Source organism: Ursus maritimus, unplaced genomic scaffold, assembly GCF_017311325.1.
Source record: "Ursus maritimus isolate PB19 unplaced genomic scaffold, ASM1731132v1 scaffold_14, whole genome shotgun sequence".
Taxonomy (NCBI): domain Eukaryota; kingdom Metazoa; phylum Chordata; class Mammalia; order Carnivora; family Ursidae; genus Ursus; species Ursus maritimus.
The window spans coordinates 70,205,583-70,222,148 of NW_024423786.1; the positions used below are offsets into that span (position 1 = coordinate 70,205,583).

At 40.9% G+C, this 16,566-nt stretch overlaps 1 protein-coding gene across 4 annotated transcripts in view; it reads left to right on the forward strand.

Moving 5' to 3' along the window:
- The first annotated feature begins 4,677 nt into the window (after positions 1–4,677).
- DHRS7B (dehydrogenase/reductase 7B) overlaps positions 4,678–16,566 on the forward strand; it is a 56,144-nt gene continuing 44,255 nt past the window's right edge. Inside the window, exon 1 of one of the 4 annotated variants that reach the window (XM_008685953.2) lies at positions 4,678–4,743. In XM_008685953.2, coding sequence (XP_008684175.2) covers positions 4,724–4,743 — 20 coding nt within the window. In that variant the 5' untranslated portion in view covers positions 4,678–4,723. Of the gene's footprint in view, positions 4,744–14,230; positions 14,393–16,566 lie in introns of those variants that run through there. The other 3 variants (XM_040630175.1, XM_040630176.1, XM_008685955.2) reach the window with 3 other exon arrangements.

Genomic DNA, 16,566 nt, shown 5'->3' on the forward strand with positions numbered 1-16,566 from the left:
TGTCCTTCCCCCTCTGCTCGTGCTAACTTTAAAAAACAAAACAAAACAAAAAAAGAATCGTATATAAATGGAATCCTACATAGGTAACTTTTTGAGGTTGGCTTTTTTCAGTCAGCATAATGCTCCTGAGATTCATTCAAATTATTGCATGAATCAGTAAGTCATTCCTTTTCCTTGTTAAGTAGTATTCCATGGTATGGTGGTACCACTGTTTGTGTAACCATGAGAGATATTTTGGTTGGTTCCAGTTTTTGTCCACCGCAAGTAAAGTGTCTATGAACAATTGTGTTTGGGTTTTCATCTTTTTGTAAGTTTCTATTTTTTTGGGATAAATGCAATAACTAGGTTTTATGTTTAGTTTTTTGTTTTGTTTTGAGAAACCATCACACTGTTTTCAGGAGTGGCTGTGCCATTTTACATTCCCACCAGAAATGTATGAGAAATCCACTTCAGTTTCTTCTTTTCCAATCTGTATGCCCTATATTTCCTTGCCTTGCCTTATTGCACTGGCTAGAACTTCTAGTACTAGGCTGAATAGCAATCAGTGAAAGTGAACAGCCTTGCCTTGCCCAATTTTAGAGGAAAAGCATTTGGTCTTTCACTATTAGCTATGTGGACAGCTGTGGGTTTTTCATAGTTGCTGTTAATCAGGTTGAGAAAGTTCCCTTTTATTCCTAATTTGTTGAATGTTTTTATCATTAATGGGTGTTTGATTTTGTCAAAATCTTTTTCTGCACCAATTGATATGATCATGTTTTATTTTCTTCATTAATCTCTTAATATCATGGATTGCTTTGATTGATTTTTCAAATATTGAAAGAGCCTTGCATTCCTGGGATAAACTTCACTTGCTTATGGTGTATAATTCTTGTCACATATTGCTGAATTCTAATTGCTAGTATTTTACTAAGAAGTTTGCCTCCATATTTATGAGGAATGCTGGTCTATAGGATTCTTTCTTTCTTTCTTTCTTTCTTTCTTTCTTTCTTTCTTTCTCTCTGTTCTTTTTTCTTTTGGTACTGTCTCTGTCTGGTTTTGGTATCAGGGTGATACAGAATGACTTCATAGAATGAGTTAGGAAGTGTTTCCTCTTCTTCTATTTTCTGGGTGAGATTTGTAGAACTGGTATTACTTCTTCTTTAAATGTTTGGTATAACTCTCCAATTAAACTATCAGGGCCTGGATATTTCATCTTCGACAGGCTTTTAATTATTTCTTTAATAGTTAAAAGGCTGTTCTACTTTTCTATTTCATATTGGGCAAGTTGTGGTAGTTTGTACTTTCTAAGGAATTGGTTCATTTCATCTCAGTTGTCAAATCTATGTGGATAAGTTGCTTTAGTACGCCCTTATTATCCTTCTGATGTCTGCGGGTCTGTAGTGATAACACGGTTTCATTACTGATATTAGTCATTTGTGTCTTCCCTCTTTTTTGTCAGTCTTCCTAGAGGTTTATCAATTTTATCTTTTGAAAGAACCAGCTTTTTGTTTCATTTTGTTTTGAGGGGCACCTGGGTGGCTCAGTCGTTAAGCGTCTGCCTTCGGCTCAGGAAGTGATCCCAGCGTTCTGGGATCGAGCCCCACATCAGGCTCCTCTGCTAGGAGCCTGCTTCTTCCTCTCCCACTCCCCCTGCTTGTGTTCACTCTCTCGCTGGCTGTCTCTCTCTGTCAAATAAATAAACGAAATCTTAAAAAAAATAAATAAAATAAAATTTCATTGATTTCTTCTGTCTTTATTATTTCCATCTGTTTGTTTCAGTCTTTTTTTCTCTAATTTATTTTTAGCCTGTTTGAGACTGTTCTCTTTTCTAACGTAAGCAAATTTCCCTCTCAGCACCATCTTAGCTGTGTTCCACAGGTTTTGATATGTTGTATTCTTATTTTCATTGGGTCCAGTGTATTTTTAAAAAATTTCTCAAGACTACATTTTTGACCTATGGGTTATTTAAAAGCATGCTGTTTAGCTTCCAAGTTTTTAGAGGTTTTCCTGTTAATATTCTCTTGATATCTAGCTTGATTCCATTGTAGTTGGTACACACTCTATCTAATTCCATTTCTTTTAAACTTGTTGGGGTTAGTTTTTTATAGCCCAGAATATGGTCTGTTTCGACATATTCTGTGAGTGTTTAAAAAGAATGTGTTTTCTGATGTTGTTGGGGGATGTCCCACGAATGTTGATTAAGTTCTGTCGGTTGATGGAATTGTTGAGCTCTTTCATGAATGTGGGGTGGGAGGTGGCCCAGTTGCTGCTGAGCAGTGGTAAAGATCCTGACTCTTCATTTTTCTCCCTCTAATACCATCTCATGGAGGAGGGAGGGGGTACCTCCCTACCATTAAGTGGGGGTGGAAGTCCAGGTTCCCCACACAGTTTCCACTAACACCATATTGGGTGAGAGCCTTCTGCCCAATGGGAATGAAAGTCCCAGCTCTCTACTTGGCCTTCTCTGACATTATGTCAGTAGAGGGAAGAAAGGGGTAGCCGGATCCCTTCATAGCTTGGCTTGAGAGGAAGTCTAAGCTTTCCACTTAGCCTTTGCAGGCAGGGGTGGTTGTGGGGCTAAAGTATTTTTGAGGTGTTTTGGCTGGAGTAGAGCCATTGTTTAAGTTTTCTGTCTTCCAAGGCTGTCCTTTTCCTTGTCTTTCTATTTAGAGAGAGCAGCGGGCTTTTTGGGGAGGACTTTGTCTGTGCATGTTGGCACTTCTAAGTTGCCTGCCCCGCTAGTATCCAGTTTGGGGTAATGAGGAAAAGAACAAAAACAAAAACCAAAACTAGGGAACTCACCACCATGTTGTTACTTCACTCCCAAGATCCCTAGCCAGTATGCCTTCCCTCTACTTTTCAGACACTTCTTATGCTTTTTAAATATATATTGTCCAGGGTTTTAAGTTGTACTTAGCAAGAGGAATAGCATGTCTATTCTGTCTTCTTTCGAAATCCCGTCCCATTTTCATTGAAAGCCACGGGGTCTATCTGTGTAATATCCTGGCTGGGAAGTTAAAGTTCTTATACTTGCATTTGACAGAAGATCCAACTCAAATTGGTTATAAAAACGTTGGAATTTATTCTTGCTTCCAGAATGACTCCAAGTAGGACTGAAGTTTATGTTGGCTAAAGGGATGGATGATAAGCTTAGAAAATTAACCCTAGGAAACTGGCTCAGTCTTGCACTAAGGACTCAGGATCATATTGGGTTTGTTAGTGGGATAGTCACACTTTGGGAAGCAGCAAGCAGCAGTCTAGAGTTTCAGGGCACCTGGGTGGCTCAGTCGATTATGTGTCTGCCTTCAGTTTGGGTCATGATCTTGGGGTCCTGGGATTGAAGCCCGCATCGGGCTCCCCACACAGTGGGGTGTCTGCTTGTCCCTCTCCCTCTGCCCTGCTCCTGCTCTCTCTTTCAAATAAACAAATGAAATCTTAAAAAAAAAAAAAAAAAGGAGTCTAGAGTTTCCAGAACGGTGGACAGGGAGCAAGAGGGTATACAAACTCCCAGGGAAATGTCTAAGGAAAACATATTAAACATATTATTTGAAAAGATAACTAACATTTAGTTAGAAATAAAATTTCCTGTTTCTAGATTTTGTGTATACTTGTGAAGATTTCCATGAAATATTGACTAAAGTGAATAAAAGCAACGTACAGAGCAATAGTACAGTATGCTGTTTGTACAAGGGACAACGAGGAGAGTGCTGTATGTACACCTATTTGCTTCATTATGAGTAACATAGCTCTGGAAGGACAAACATAGCTAATAGCATTGTTACCTACTGGGAAGAGAACTGGGTACCTGGAGAACAGGAAGGGAGATTGTTCAACTTACACACTTTTGTCATCTCTTGAATTTTGAACTATGAGAATTCTCCTGATTCTCTTTCAACATCCTCTTACCATGGTTCCCCTTCAACCACTTCAGATCTTTTAAAAAACTTACTTGCAAGAACTACTTATATATCCTGAAGAAAAATCATTTTTAGATATACATATTGCAAATATCTTCTCCACTCTATTCCTTGCACGGTACTCTCTTCTGTCTTTCCACGTCTTAAATTTAATGACGCCCAATTTATCAACCTTTCCCTTTAGGGTTGGTACTTTCTGTGTCCTGGTAAAAAGTATTTCCCTAATCCATGGTCACAATATTGTGCTGTTATTTTCTAGAGTTGTGCCTTTCACATTTAGGTGTACTTTTGAATTGATTTTTTGTACGTGGTAGGGATCAAGGCTCATTACCCACCCCTACCCCTTTTAGGCATTCAATTGATCTCGCACTATTTACTGAAAATAACTTTCCTATTGCTTTATGGGGGTTTCCTTTCTGGGGGGGGGAATATGCCTACATGCCTGTGGGTTTGTTTCTAGCCTCTTCTTTTCCATTCTTACATATCGCTGTTTTAATGCTGTCCTTTTAATTTATAGTAAGTCTTGATAACTGGAGCATACATTCTCCAGTGTACCGACCACTTCTCCCCACCCCAACACGCCATCGAGAGAGTGCACGGCACCCAAACCACGACCTTCCGAACGTCCCTCCGAAAGATGAAAGGAAGGCACTTAGGCAGGAGAGAGCCTTTCGGACCTCGGAGCCCGGCGCATCCTCCCGGCCCCTCGAGGAACGCACGCCCGACACGCACGCGCAGCCCGAGGGCCGGGATTGGACGGAGCCTCGCCGCCTCGGGGAGCGAAGTCTCGCGTCACTTCCGAGGCGGGAGGATGAAGTTGATTGACCATGGTCACAGAAGCGACCAGGTAGGGGCTGGGGAGGAAGCGACCTCGGTGGCGAGGGGCGGAGGGACGGGCCCGGAACTGAGGCGCGCGGGTGTATCCCAACTCGAGTGCATTCCCAGCCCAGGCGAAGGGAGGGAAGCGGGTGTAGAGGCCGGGCGGAGGCCGCTGACCCTGAGGGGCACGCCGCGCCCCTGGGCCTGCCTCTGGCCGCCCGCCGCCCCCCAGCTCTGAGGGAAGACTCAGCTCCGGCGCTTACGCTCGCGTTTTGCCTCTGGCGCTTCTGCTCTGCGCCGCTGGCGCCTTCGCTTGAGGTCCCAGTGGCGGTGTGTGCGGCTGGAAAGGGCTGTCGCGAGGCGGCGGACTCGATTCCGCACCCATGGCAGTGAAGCCCCGCGGCAGCGGGCGTGACTCAGGCTGGACCGCTAGAGGCTGGTGGCACTGGAGCCTGGCGTTAGAGACCTGGGATTAGCAAAGCAGATCCCCTGTTTCACAAGGCAGGGGAGAGTGTTGACTGTGGAGCACCCGCGGGAGGGGGCTGTTCTACCTATGTTACTCCATCAGTCCTTGCTCCGCCGCTTCCTGCCTGTGCGACTTTGGGCCAATGTCTGAAATTCTTGGCGCCTGGGTACTCAGCGGTAATTTTGGGAATAATACGCCATATTCGTGAGGTGGTTGTGAAACGTCAGTGAGATTGCCTGTAGAGTGCACCCCGCCTAGTGTTTGGCACATAGTACTTACCCAGTAAATGGTACCTATAGAATTCTAATTTGCCTTGGTACAGTGACTTGAAAGGTGAGAAGTTACTTTTGAAGTAACTTCTGGGCTTCGTATACACCTATGTGTAGTGAGCTAATACTTGATTCTTGTAGTGCAATTGCCAGGAAGTGCTTTTCGCGTCTTCCAATCTGTATGAAGGGGGGCGGGGTGGGGCGTTGGTGGTGAGAACAAAGAGGAAGTCAGTTTCTAAAGGAGTGGCAGGTGGAACAAGGGATCCTTAGCTTGATGACCCGGAGATGCAATTAGTAAAAATGATCTAATTCTTCTGAAGGATAGGGAGGGGAACTAACTTACGATTGTTGTCTCTTGTGATACCTCTCTTGCTCCTCACCACAAAAGAGTAAAGTGGATGGTATCATGATATGCTTTCAGGGGAGTTATGGAAGCTGAGATTACGTACAACAAATAATGGGGGAGGCAGGCTTTTAGAACTTGGCCTCTGTAAAACCTACTCATCCTCGTACAAGGGTTGCCTTTGAAGAGGTCCTTGTTAAAGAAGTTATACTTAAAAGGTAATCTGGAGCCTTGTCATAATATAGCTTATGAACATACAGAGGTCTCTCAGCTTTTTCCTAAGGTGATGATGCTTTCTCCTGAGGGTTATGGTGGAAAGGAGCCAAGATGGGAGGAAGAAGTAGGATCATGACTGGGTGTTGGTCAGGAGTTACCAGTAAGGCTGAGGGCTGCTTCTTGCTGGGATTTTCTGGGATGACCTTTTATTAACCCCAAAGACAGTGTGGTGAGGCTTCCAGATTAACAGTTGACTGTAGTTTGTGTAGTCCCAATAGGGCTTCCTTTAAAAGGAGGCATTATAAAGATGGATATGCATAAATTATGTTTTGCTGAATTAATCTTTTTCAGGAAATAGAAGATCACCTAATTTGTTCTGTTATTTTCCTTTGCAACATTAGAAGCTTCTTTAGGATCATTCCTTTTATTCCTAGGTGGAGGGTTTCTTTTATTGTAGAAAACACAGGCTTTAAAAAAAAAATTATACCACTGAAAAGGATCTTTGTTGTAATTTTTTTCCGGATTATAGATTGAATAGCGATCTGGTAGAAACACTAAAACAGTAGTTACCATGTGTTAATTTTATGTTATATGCTGAACCATTTACCCGATAGGGAAGTACTGTCTTATTTTTTTTAAATAAAGATTTATTTATTTATTTTAGAGAGCACATGTGTGCTGGGTGGGGGGAGGAGCAGAGGGAGAGTGAGGAAGAGAATCTTCAGGAGACTCCTACTAAGCGTGGAGCCTGACACAGGGCTCTGTCCAACAACCCCGAGATCATGATCTGAGCCAAAATCAAGAGTCAGATGCTTAACTGACTGAGCCACCCAGGCGCCCGGGGAAGTACTATTTTAGTTCCATTTTTTGCAGATGAAGAAATTGAGGCTCAGAGAAGTTGAATGATGTGTCTAAATTTGGAGAATCTAAGGGAGAACAAAACAATGTTAAAGGGGGGTATCTTGGGTAATGCAGAATACACCAGGAAGGGAGGGAAAGGTTACCCTCAGATGCTGGAGAACACTGGAATGAAGGGACATTTTCTCATTAAGGCATGGAGTTTCCTACTGGGAGGGAAGGACATGTATCTTAAAGGCAAAAGTCCGTTGTTTTATCTGCGTATCCTGGGCCAAGGTCAGCACAGCTGGACTGAGCTGGACTGAGCTGGACTGGTTTTGAAGTGCAGGTTTGGAGCCCTGCTGCCCTGCAGTAATGGATTGATGATGTACTTTGCTTGGAAAGAACCTGACACTGTATACAAGAGTGTGTGGGCCACATAAATGTATGATCACTTCACATCCAAAAAGATTCTTGACTTTATAAACAGATCTATTTGAAGGTTCTTTTATTTTAATTTTTATTTAAAATTTTTTTTCGTATTTTTAAAAAATTTTAATTCCAGTGTAGTTAACACAGTATTATATTAGCTTCAGGTGTACAATATAGTGATTTAGCAATTCTGTATATTACTCAGTACTCATCAAGATAAGTGTACTTTTAATCCCCTTCACCTATTTCACCCATCCCCCCACCCACCTCCCTCTGGTCACCATCAGTTCTCTATAGTTAAGAGTCTGTTTTTTGGTTTTTTTTTCCCCTTTGTTTGTTTTGTTTCTTAAATTACACATGACTGAAGACATACAGTATTTGTCTTTCTCTGACTTATTTTGCTTAGTGTTATATTCTTTAGCTCCATCCATGTTGTTGCAAATGGCAAGATTTAATTCTTATTTACGGCTGAATTGTGTATATATAATCCATTACATAGATGTATATATACATACACACAGTAAACATCCTATACAATATACGTATACATACATTTTGTACAATGTATGTATGCAATATGCATATATAATATACATATATATTATATATTGTATTTATATACGGAATATGTCAAACACACACACAGTGCATTGTATATACACCACATCTTCTTTATCCATTTATCTGTCGATGGACACTTGGGCTGCTTCTGTAATTTGACTATTGTAAATTATGCTGCAGTAAACATTGGGGTGCATTTATCCTTTCGAATAAATGTTTTTGCATTCTTTGGGTACATACCCAGTATTGCGATTACTGGATCATAGGGTAGTTCTATTTTTAATTTTTTGAGGAACCTCCACACTGTTTTCCACAGTGGCTGCACCAGTTTTCATTTCCACCAGCAGTGCAAGAGGGTTCCTTTCTCTTCACATCCTCGCCAACACTTGTTTCTTATGTTTTTGGTTTTAGCCATTCTGAAAGGTGTGAGGTGAATACCTCATTGCAGCTTTGATTTCCATTTCCCTGATGATGAGTGATGTTGAGCATCTTTTCATGTGTCTGTTGGCCATCTGTATGTCTTTGGAAAATGTTTGTTCATGTGTTCTGCCCATTTTTTAATTGGGTTATTTGCTTTTTGGGTGTTGAGTTTTTTAAGTTCTTTATATATTTTGGATACTAGCCTTTTATTGGATATGTCATTTGCAAATATCTTCTCCCACTCAGTAGGTCGTCTTTTAGTTTTGATTGTTTCCTTCATTCTGCAGAAGCTTTTTATTTTGATGTAGTCTCAGTAGTTTATTTTTGCTTTTGTTTTCCTTGCCTTAGGACACATATCTTTTTTTGGAAAAAAAGACTATTTGAGAGAGAGAGAGAGAGAGAGAGAGCATGAGCAGGGGGAAGGAGTAGAGGAAGAGGAAGAAGCAGACTTCCTGCTGAGCAGGGAGCCCGATGTGGGACTCAATCCAGGGACCCTGGGATCATGACCTGACTCAAAAGCAAACACTTAAGCGACTGAGCCACCCAGGCACCCCATAGGACACATATCTTGAAAGAAGTTGCTATAGCTGATGTGAAAAAAATTACTGCTTGTGCTCTCTTCTTTAGGGTTCTTTTAGATAATACGTTCCTATAGTGTACTTAAAATATTTTATTTAGATTTGAAGCTATATGTTTGTATTAAGAGTGTTGTGTTTGTGTTCTAGTTAAGAGCATGGAATGTGCCTTTCCTAACATACATTCCTCTTTTCCTCCATAATAATAGTAGTTAACATTCATTGAGTGTTATGTGCCAGACTTTATGCTAAGCATTTTATTGTATTATTCAATTCTCACGATAACTCCATAAAGTAGGAATAGTTATCTTTATTTATAGAGGAAGAAATGGGCTCAGAGATGGTAAGAAATTTATCCAAAGGCACAGAGCTAGTAAGGGCAGAGCCATTTCTATGTACTCCAAAAGCTAGTGCTTATCTGTGTATTTCATTCCTTCATTCAGCATATATTTATTGAACACACCTACTCTCTACCAGCAATGTGCTAGGTGTTGGGGATACAGTGATGGCCAAAACAGACACAGTCCCTTCTGTCAGGTTGCTTCTAAGTGTAACAATGGAGATAGGCAGAAAAAGAATTACAAACTAAATAATAATTACAGTCGTGGTACATGCTATGGAGGACGGTAGAGGGTGCTATGAGAACGTATAATGGGGCCATTTGGCAGCGGGAGGGAGTGAGGAGAGACAGGGGAGGCTCTGCTGAGGAAATATCTAGCTGAGACCTTTAAGGACTGGGTTGGAATTAAATTGGGCAAAGAGAAGGGTGAAGAGCTACCAGGGGGAGGGAAGGGCATGTGTGAAGCCTCAAGAATAGGAGGAGCTTGTGTCTTACCGTCACTGTGTGGCCGAAGGATGGCAAATGTTGCCCAGGCGTAACACAAAATGTAGGTAGGGGTCTTATCCTAAGAGCAGTATCACCCCCAGTCTTGGTTTATTTGCTTCTCAGAATTTATAATCAGCTCCACAAACCATACCTATTTTCCAGCTCTGATTAGAGTCCAGCCTCCTTCAAACATGTGGTTAGATTCTGGTTGCCCACAGGATGTGGACTGAGGATGAGAGGAGGGATAAATACCTAAATGGCAGACTTAATTGGCATTGGTCATTTGTACTACAAAGCTAAACAGACTGAGCGCCAGTATTTTGTTTCATCATATTGTCTCTAGTTTGCAAAATGATTTAACATTTTATAGCCCCACTGTGGTTCACACTGTATATCAGCCACCTAGGATACAAACACATAAGGACTTTCTTTTCCTTCACCATGCATATTTTAATGTTTTATTTGCCTTCCATTTAAGATGATGCTGTTTTTTTAAGGAAGATTTTGTTTATTTATTTGAGAGAGAGAGAACAGGAGCAGAGAGAGGAGCAGAGAGAGAGACAGACAGACTCATGCTGAGGGTGGAGCCCGACGTGGGGTTAGATCCCAGGACCCTGAGATCATGACCTGAGCCCAGATCAAGAGTCAGACGCCCAACCGAGGTGCCCAAACGAGCCCACGCAGGTGCCCCTAAGGTGCTGCAGTTGTTTTATCAACATTATTCTTCAGCATACATTTATTTAGCATTTATTATGTGCTAGGCACTGGGCTAGGGATACAGCATGAGCAAATAGTCATGGTCTCAGTTGTCTTAGAGCTTAAGCTCCCATTTGAGGCTTGAAGGCAGAGAGGGAGGGAGGGAGTCAGGTTGAAGAGGTAGGCTGGGGTCGGACCATGCAGGCCTCATAGGTCATGCTCGTACCAAGGATTTAAGGCTTATCCTAAGAAGGGTGAGAAGCTGTTGAAGAATTTCAGTCACGAGAGTATCATCAGCGGGTCTGTGTTACTAAAAGATCACTTTGGCTCCTCAGTGGAGGCAAAAGTCAATGGATTTGAGGGCTATTTAGGAGGCAGGCTCAATAGGGCTTGGTAATATTTTCACTCTGGGTGAGAAGGGAAAGGGAGGTGTCAGGGCCAATTCTTCATTTTCCGGCTTGTGCTTCTGTGATAGGAAACCCTGGAGGAAGAACATGAGTTCAGCTTTGAAAAAAGACGTCTTTGAAATGATCCAAGTGCAGGTGTCACAAAGGCAATGATATAGGAGGATCTGGCATTCAGATGACAGTAATCGGCTAAGGCCCTAAAAAACCCTTGTCGGGGAGGGATTTTTTTCTCTTTCTTGTATTGAGGGAGCCATCAAAGTCGGGAAAGTGACAGTGAGGCAGCCCAGCAGAGAGTAGAATTTCTCCACATTTATGTTGGAGAAAAGTTAAGATCTGCCCACCTAAGAAATTGTCTCCACAAATGTGGAATGAAAGAAACTAGTTCTGTTACTGAATAAGCATTAACCCAGACTGGGATCCATCACAAGTAGTCCGCTAATGAGATTGCAAAAACAAAAAAGAAATTCTGCCATTTACAATCGGTTACATACACAGTGTCAAGATTAATGGTAATCTCGTAAGAAGACTTGACAGCACCATTTGAATGTACATGCTCTCATAATTTCTCCTAAATTCACCTGGTAATTGGGGTGGCCATCTGAACTAATTAATTGCCTTTATCTGAAGGAAAAGTAAAACCTCTCCAATCTCAGTGTGCACGTTAATAGAGGTGTGTAGGCTAAACTCCTACCATGACTGGGAGAGGGGGCGCTGTCTTCCTGCGTGTTTACATTTAAAAGAGATGGCTTCTAGGACTTTCAGAAAAACATTCCTGAGTTCCGCAACTAGCTTATTTAACCTTTAAAAAGATTTGCATACATATCAAAGGACAGAGGCAAGTTTTATAAATACTGGGTTGTTCAAAGAAATGCTCTAAGAAAAATGAGGGAGGCAAAAAGATTTCTTTCCCTTTTGGCAACAGAGAAAAGTCAATTTTAAAAATTTACTTATGGTGCAGTAAAATGTTGGACTGAGGCACACACAGGATGGGGATTATTCTGAAGATGACTTTTAAGTGAGTTCCACGTAGTTTTGCCTAGTTAGGATGCCCTCAAATGGTCAAATGTAGCCCATAATTTCTTGTACATCGATTTCTTTATTTATTTCTTAAAAAAGATTTTATTAATTCATTCGACAGAGAGAGAAGCAGCCAGCGAGAGAGGGAACACAAGCAGGGGAAGTGGGAGAAGAAGAAGCAGGCTCCCAGCGGAGGAGCCTGACATGGGGCTCGATCCCAGAACGCCAGGATCATGCCCTCAGCCGAAGGCAGACGCTTAACTACTGAGCCACCCAGGCGCCCCTTGTACATTGATTTAAAGAAAAATGTAGATCTGGGTCGTCCTGGTAGTTTCTAGCCAAAACTCTTGTCTCTCATAGTTAACCCTTCCAGGGCTTGTCTTGTCCTCCTTAATGTCAATAATGTCATTTCTTAGTCCTACCCAATGTTAAAAAAACAAAATTCAAATAAGTAAAATTTAAAGATTTTATTAGCTTTATTCAATGATTCATGAATCAGGCAGCATCCCATCTAGCAGACAGAAAGGAGCTCCAAGGAACTGTGCAAAATGAAAGACTTATCAGCAGAAGGGAGTGGGAACAAGGAAGTTATACTAGCAAAAAGTGGATTGGTTTTGGCAAGGTCACTTTCCTTTAGGGGATGGCAGGGGTCTATCAGACAGATTACCTCACTAATGCTGACCAGGTGATTCCTGAGTGACTGGCTTAAGACCCTACTTCTGGAAGAGTCTGAGACTGTAATTCAGCTAAGATTTGGTTTGGTGATGTGGGGCTTAGCAAACACGACTCAGTTTGGGGTCTTTTGTCTTGTTTTTAACCCCAGTTATACACATACGAGACCTTTCTTTGGTAGGTAACGTTAAGATTTTAATGCCGAAATGAACTCTCCATTAATCTATTCTGGAAAGCTATAAACTTGAGGATGGAAATTGAGGTTGAATGGCAAATAAATTTAGCTTGGAAGGTTCTTGCCACCCACCAAGGTAGGAAATTGGAAATTGAATAAATGCTTTTGGATTCTGCCTGAGCTCTCCTTCCCATCTCCTTAAGTTCATGGTAACCTGAGACTTTGTCTGCTCATCTGCTTTGTGGAGGGAGAGGTCTGCTGATAGCAGCTGAATTAATGGGACATCACTTACAAGTAGTTTAGCTTGTTTGCTGTAGCTAGAGCTTTATTTTATCAAGTAAGGGCATGTGTGTACTGGGAGCACTAAGTTTTGAAGGGAGGTGTAAGATTTTCCAGGTTTATATGAGTAGTACTTAGCAGTTGTTAAACTGGAAAGTGTATTAGGAAACTACTGTTGCTTCAAAATTCTCTGTGAGTATGGTATTATAGGCCAGATTGGCTTAAAACATTAGCTAAGCTGAATCAAGGAAATTGTACTGAGTTCCTATTAAGTGATTAGCTTGTTTATATTCAATTCTTGCATAAAAGCCTTTGTATTTTGTTTGGGTGATTGCAGCCGAATATGGGGATCTATTCATCTAGACAGTATTAAAATTCTTCCTGTTTAAGGCTCCAACTAAAGGATTACTAATATTATTATTATTTACCCCCTATTTAGTGCACTTAATGTGGACTTTAGAGTCTGAATACCTGGTTCAACTCTCTAGTCTTCCATTTGCTACCTATGTGACTTCAAGTGCTTTTCTCATTTAGCAGATGGAAATAACTCTCATACCTACCTCACAGGATTGCTATGAGGAGGAAATGAGATCATGGGTATGGAGTATGTAGCCCAGTATGTTGCAAACACTAAAAAAAGTTAGTAATTGTTATTAATATTTTTCTTTACGCAGTAGCCATATATGGTAACAAGATAAAAGTTACTTTTTTAAAGTACAGTTTGGACATTTGTATAATATTATTGTTTCACTCCATTAAAGTTGTCATGTGTGTTAGAAACGTCACAGAATAGGTAAAAGATTAATTATATTAGAAATAGAAATACACTTCTGGTTTGAGGAGTTGGGATATCTAGTAATTTCTACCATATCTTCAAGGGAATGAAGGATTGTGACATTATATCTTATAGCGTTCTGTAATATATAAAAAGCATCTGAAAGCAGCATTGTCCCTCTTTTCCTCTCAGTTGCAAGGTCTTTACAAAGGGCAGGCTTTTTTCTCTCTTCTTAACCTGTGGATTAACAAATTGTGACAAATAGTGGTTCTTACATACTGTGCATGCACCTCCCAAGGGCCCAATCCAGTAGGTTGCACAACAGTGATACAGCTTTTGCTCTCCACTGACTTTTTGGGATAGCGATTGGGGCTTGAAGTTCCAGCTCCTGAAAACCAGGAGATAGGAGTACCGCGAGGAAGCCCATGGCGCTCAGGTGTTCAGTTTGCTCATTTCACATATGCTGCCCATTTGTTCATCATTCAGTCAACAATATTTACCGAACATCTACTTTGTGTCTGGCCCAGGAAACAGAGAATTGATTGGCATAAGCCACCAGAGAGAGTTCACATGTGGACAGATCAAGTGTTCCCAGAGCTCTGGCCTGAGGCACCAGACAGTTCCGGGCTTTCCTCTTGATCTGATTTCCACGTTGAGAAACACTCACATGAGGTAAACATGCAACAGCAGAGAATGTTTCTGGCAGCTGGGGTAAGTAATTCCAGTGGACCCCACTCATCACTTTATAATATGTGAGGAACTGTTAACCTCTTTATCTCTTATTAGTGTTTTGAGATGTGTGTAGAATGAGGATTATTTCCTTATTTTATAGGTGGGGAAGCTGGGGTCCAAAGTGGAAAATAAGTTCCATTGTAGAACAGGAAATAAATGGTGGCAACATTTTGGCTCCACCATTGCTCTACCATGTAGCAATTATAGTGATTTGCGTTTCATTTGTAATGCTGGACTGCCTCAGTTTAAGGAATCTAGAAGTAAGAAAATCCAGATATACTAATTCACTCAGGTTTAAGAGGTGAATATTCACATTGCAGAAGGATTTTCTAGCAAAGGTAGGCATTCTAACTTTGGTATCCAGATGGGCTTATGACGGTTTGTGGATTTCCTGATATCATTTCCACAGTTTATTTGTATAAACTTGTATTTTAGCAGATTCAGCAGTAGTAAGGTTTCCAAAGGAATCTATTCCGAGAAAAGGCAGAGAATTTTAAAAATTCAATATATAAATTTAAAAACTATGGTACTTAATTTTCCCTAGTCAATGTTTCTCAGACAGTAATGCCCCCCCAAAAAATTGTTTAAAGAAATAAAATTTAAATGCAGCTTTGTAGGAAAATATCTGTTATGTTCCTCAGTGTGTTGTGTGTGGTAGAATATACTGTGTAGAATGGTCTCAATTAATGAAAAGGAGGTTAAAAAAAGAGAAGGTCACTTCATTGTTAATTGGTGGATAAGGAGAAATGAAATTTAAGTAGTTACTTTGGCCACCCATGAGTGCTAGACATAGCAAGGAAGATTAATTCATCCATTTTCTTTGTTCCTTTAAAAAAAAAAAGATTTTATTTATTTATTTGTCAGAGAGAAGGAGCACACAAACAGGGGGAATGGCAGGCAGTGGGAGAAGCAAACTCCCTGCTGAGCAGGGAGCCTGATGTGGGACTTGATCCCAGGACCCTGGGATCATGACCTGAGCCAAAGGCAGACACTTAACTGACTGAGCCATCCAGGCGTCCCTCCTTTGTTCCTTCTTTTCACCCTTTCTGACATTACCTACCAACTTTCTAAGTAGATAACCCAGTAATTGTAGAGATAATTGCTATCATTTCTAATCCTTCCTACAACTGTGTGAGGCAGGTGTTAGACATATTTTGCAGATAAGGAAACTGGCTGAAATATTAAGTAACTTGTCTAGAGATACTTACCTAGGTAGTCTGATTATTGGTATTTGAACCTAGGTCTGCCTGGTTCCAAAGACAGTTTGCTATGTTATATCAGTAATTTGAAATTATCGTCATACCTGTCATTTATAACTCAATAGAAAAATGGTAGCTGGAAACTTGATCTTAGGTAAAAAGCAAGAGAAATTTAAAGGGAAATTATTTATTGGAAAAAAAACTACTAAATTGTAAGAAACAAAATTTGGTTTTGAATTGTATCAAAAGGAGGATGTGGTTGGACAACTGTAGCAACTGACACCAGGCCAGGGATACTGGATAAAGTGAGGAAATGTAAATTTTTGCAACAAGAAGCAAATTTCACAGTGATCTAGTATCTTTTTTTCTTCCCATAAACTGGAAATTAAAATTAATTGCTTTTTTTCCCTCAACATTTTAAACTTAACTCGGCCACATATCACATCTTATAAGCCATCTCTTTTGAAAGGTTCTAATTGACATGCAGTATTTGGTTATGAAGATATTCAGATAGGGTGATTTGAGAGACAGAATTTCCATTTGATTAGGTTTGTGTTATTATTATCAGTTTTAATTTTTAGCAGTAGGGAAAAGTCCATTAAGTCCTTGGGATGAGGTATGGTAAAGACTTCTGGTATGGTAAAGAGGTTGCAAATTTCCTCAAAAAAACCAACTGTAAAACAGGACAAATTTGTCAAAAGCAACCATTTCAGAGGTCTGGAAATTGACCAAAGACACACAACAAATTGAGAAGCATTTATTCAAGAAAAGCATCGAACATTAGGTGAGACCAATGGGAATCTGTTGTGTTCCTGCCTGGGCTCCTCCCATCCCATCCCATCCCATACCCCCAGCTCAGTTAGTGTAGTAGTTCAACCAGGTGACTAGTTGTCTCACTGTTAGAGGGGGCTAACTATTTGGAACAGAACGGCGGGGCGGGGGGGGGGGGGGGGG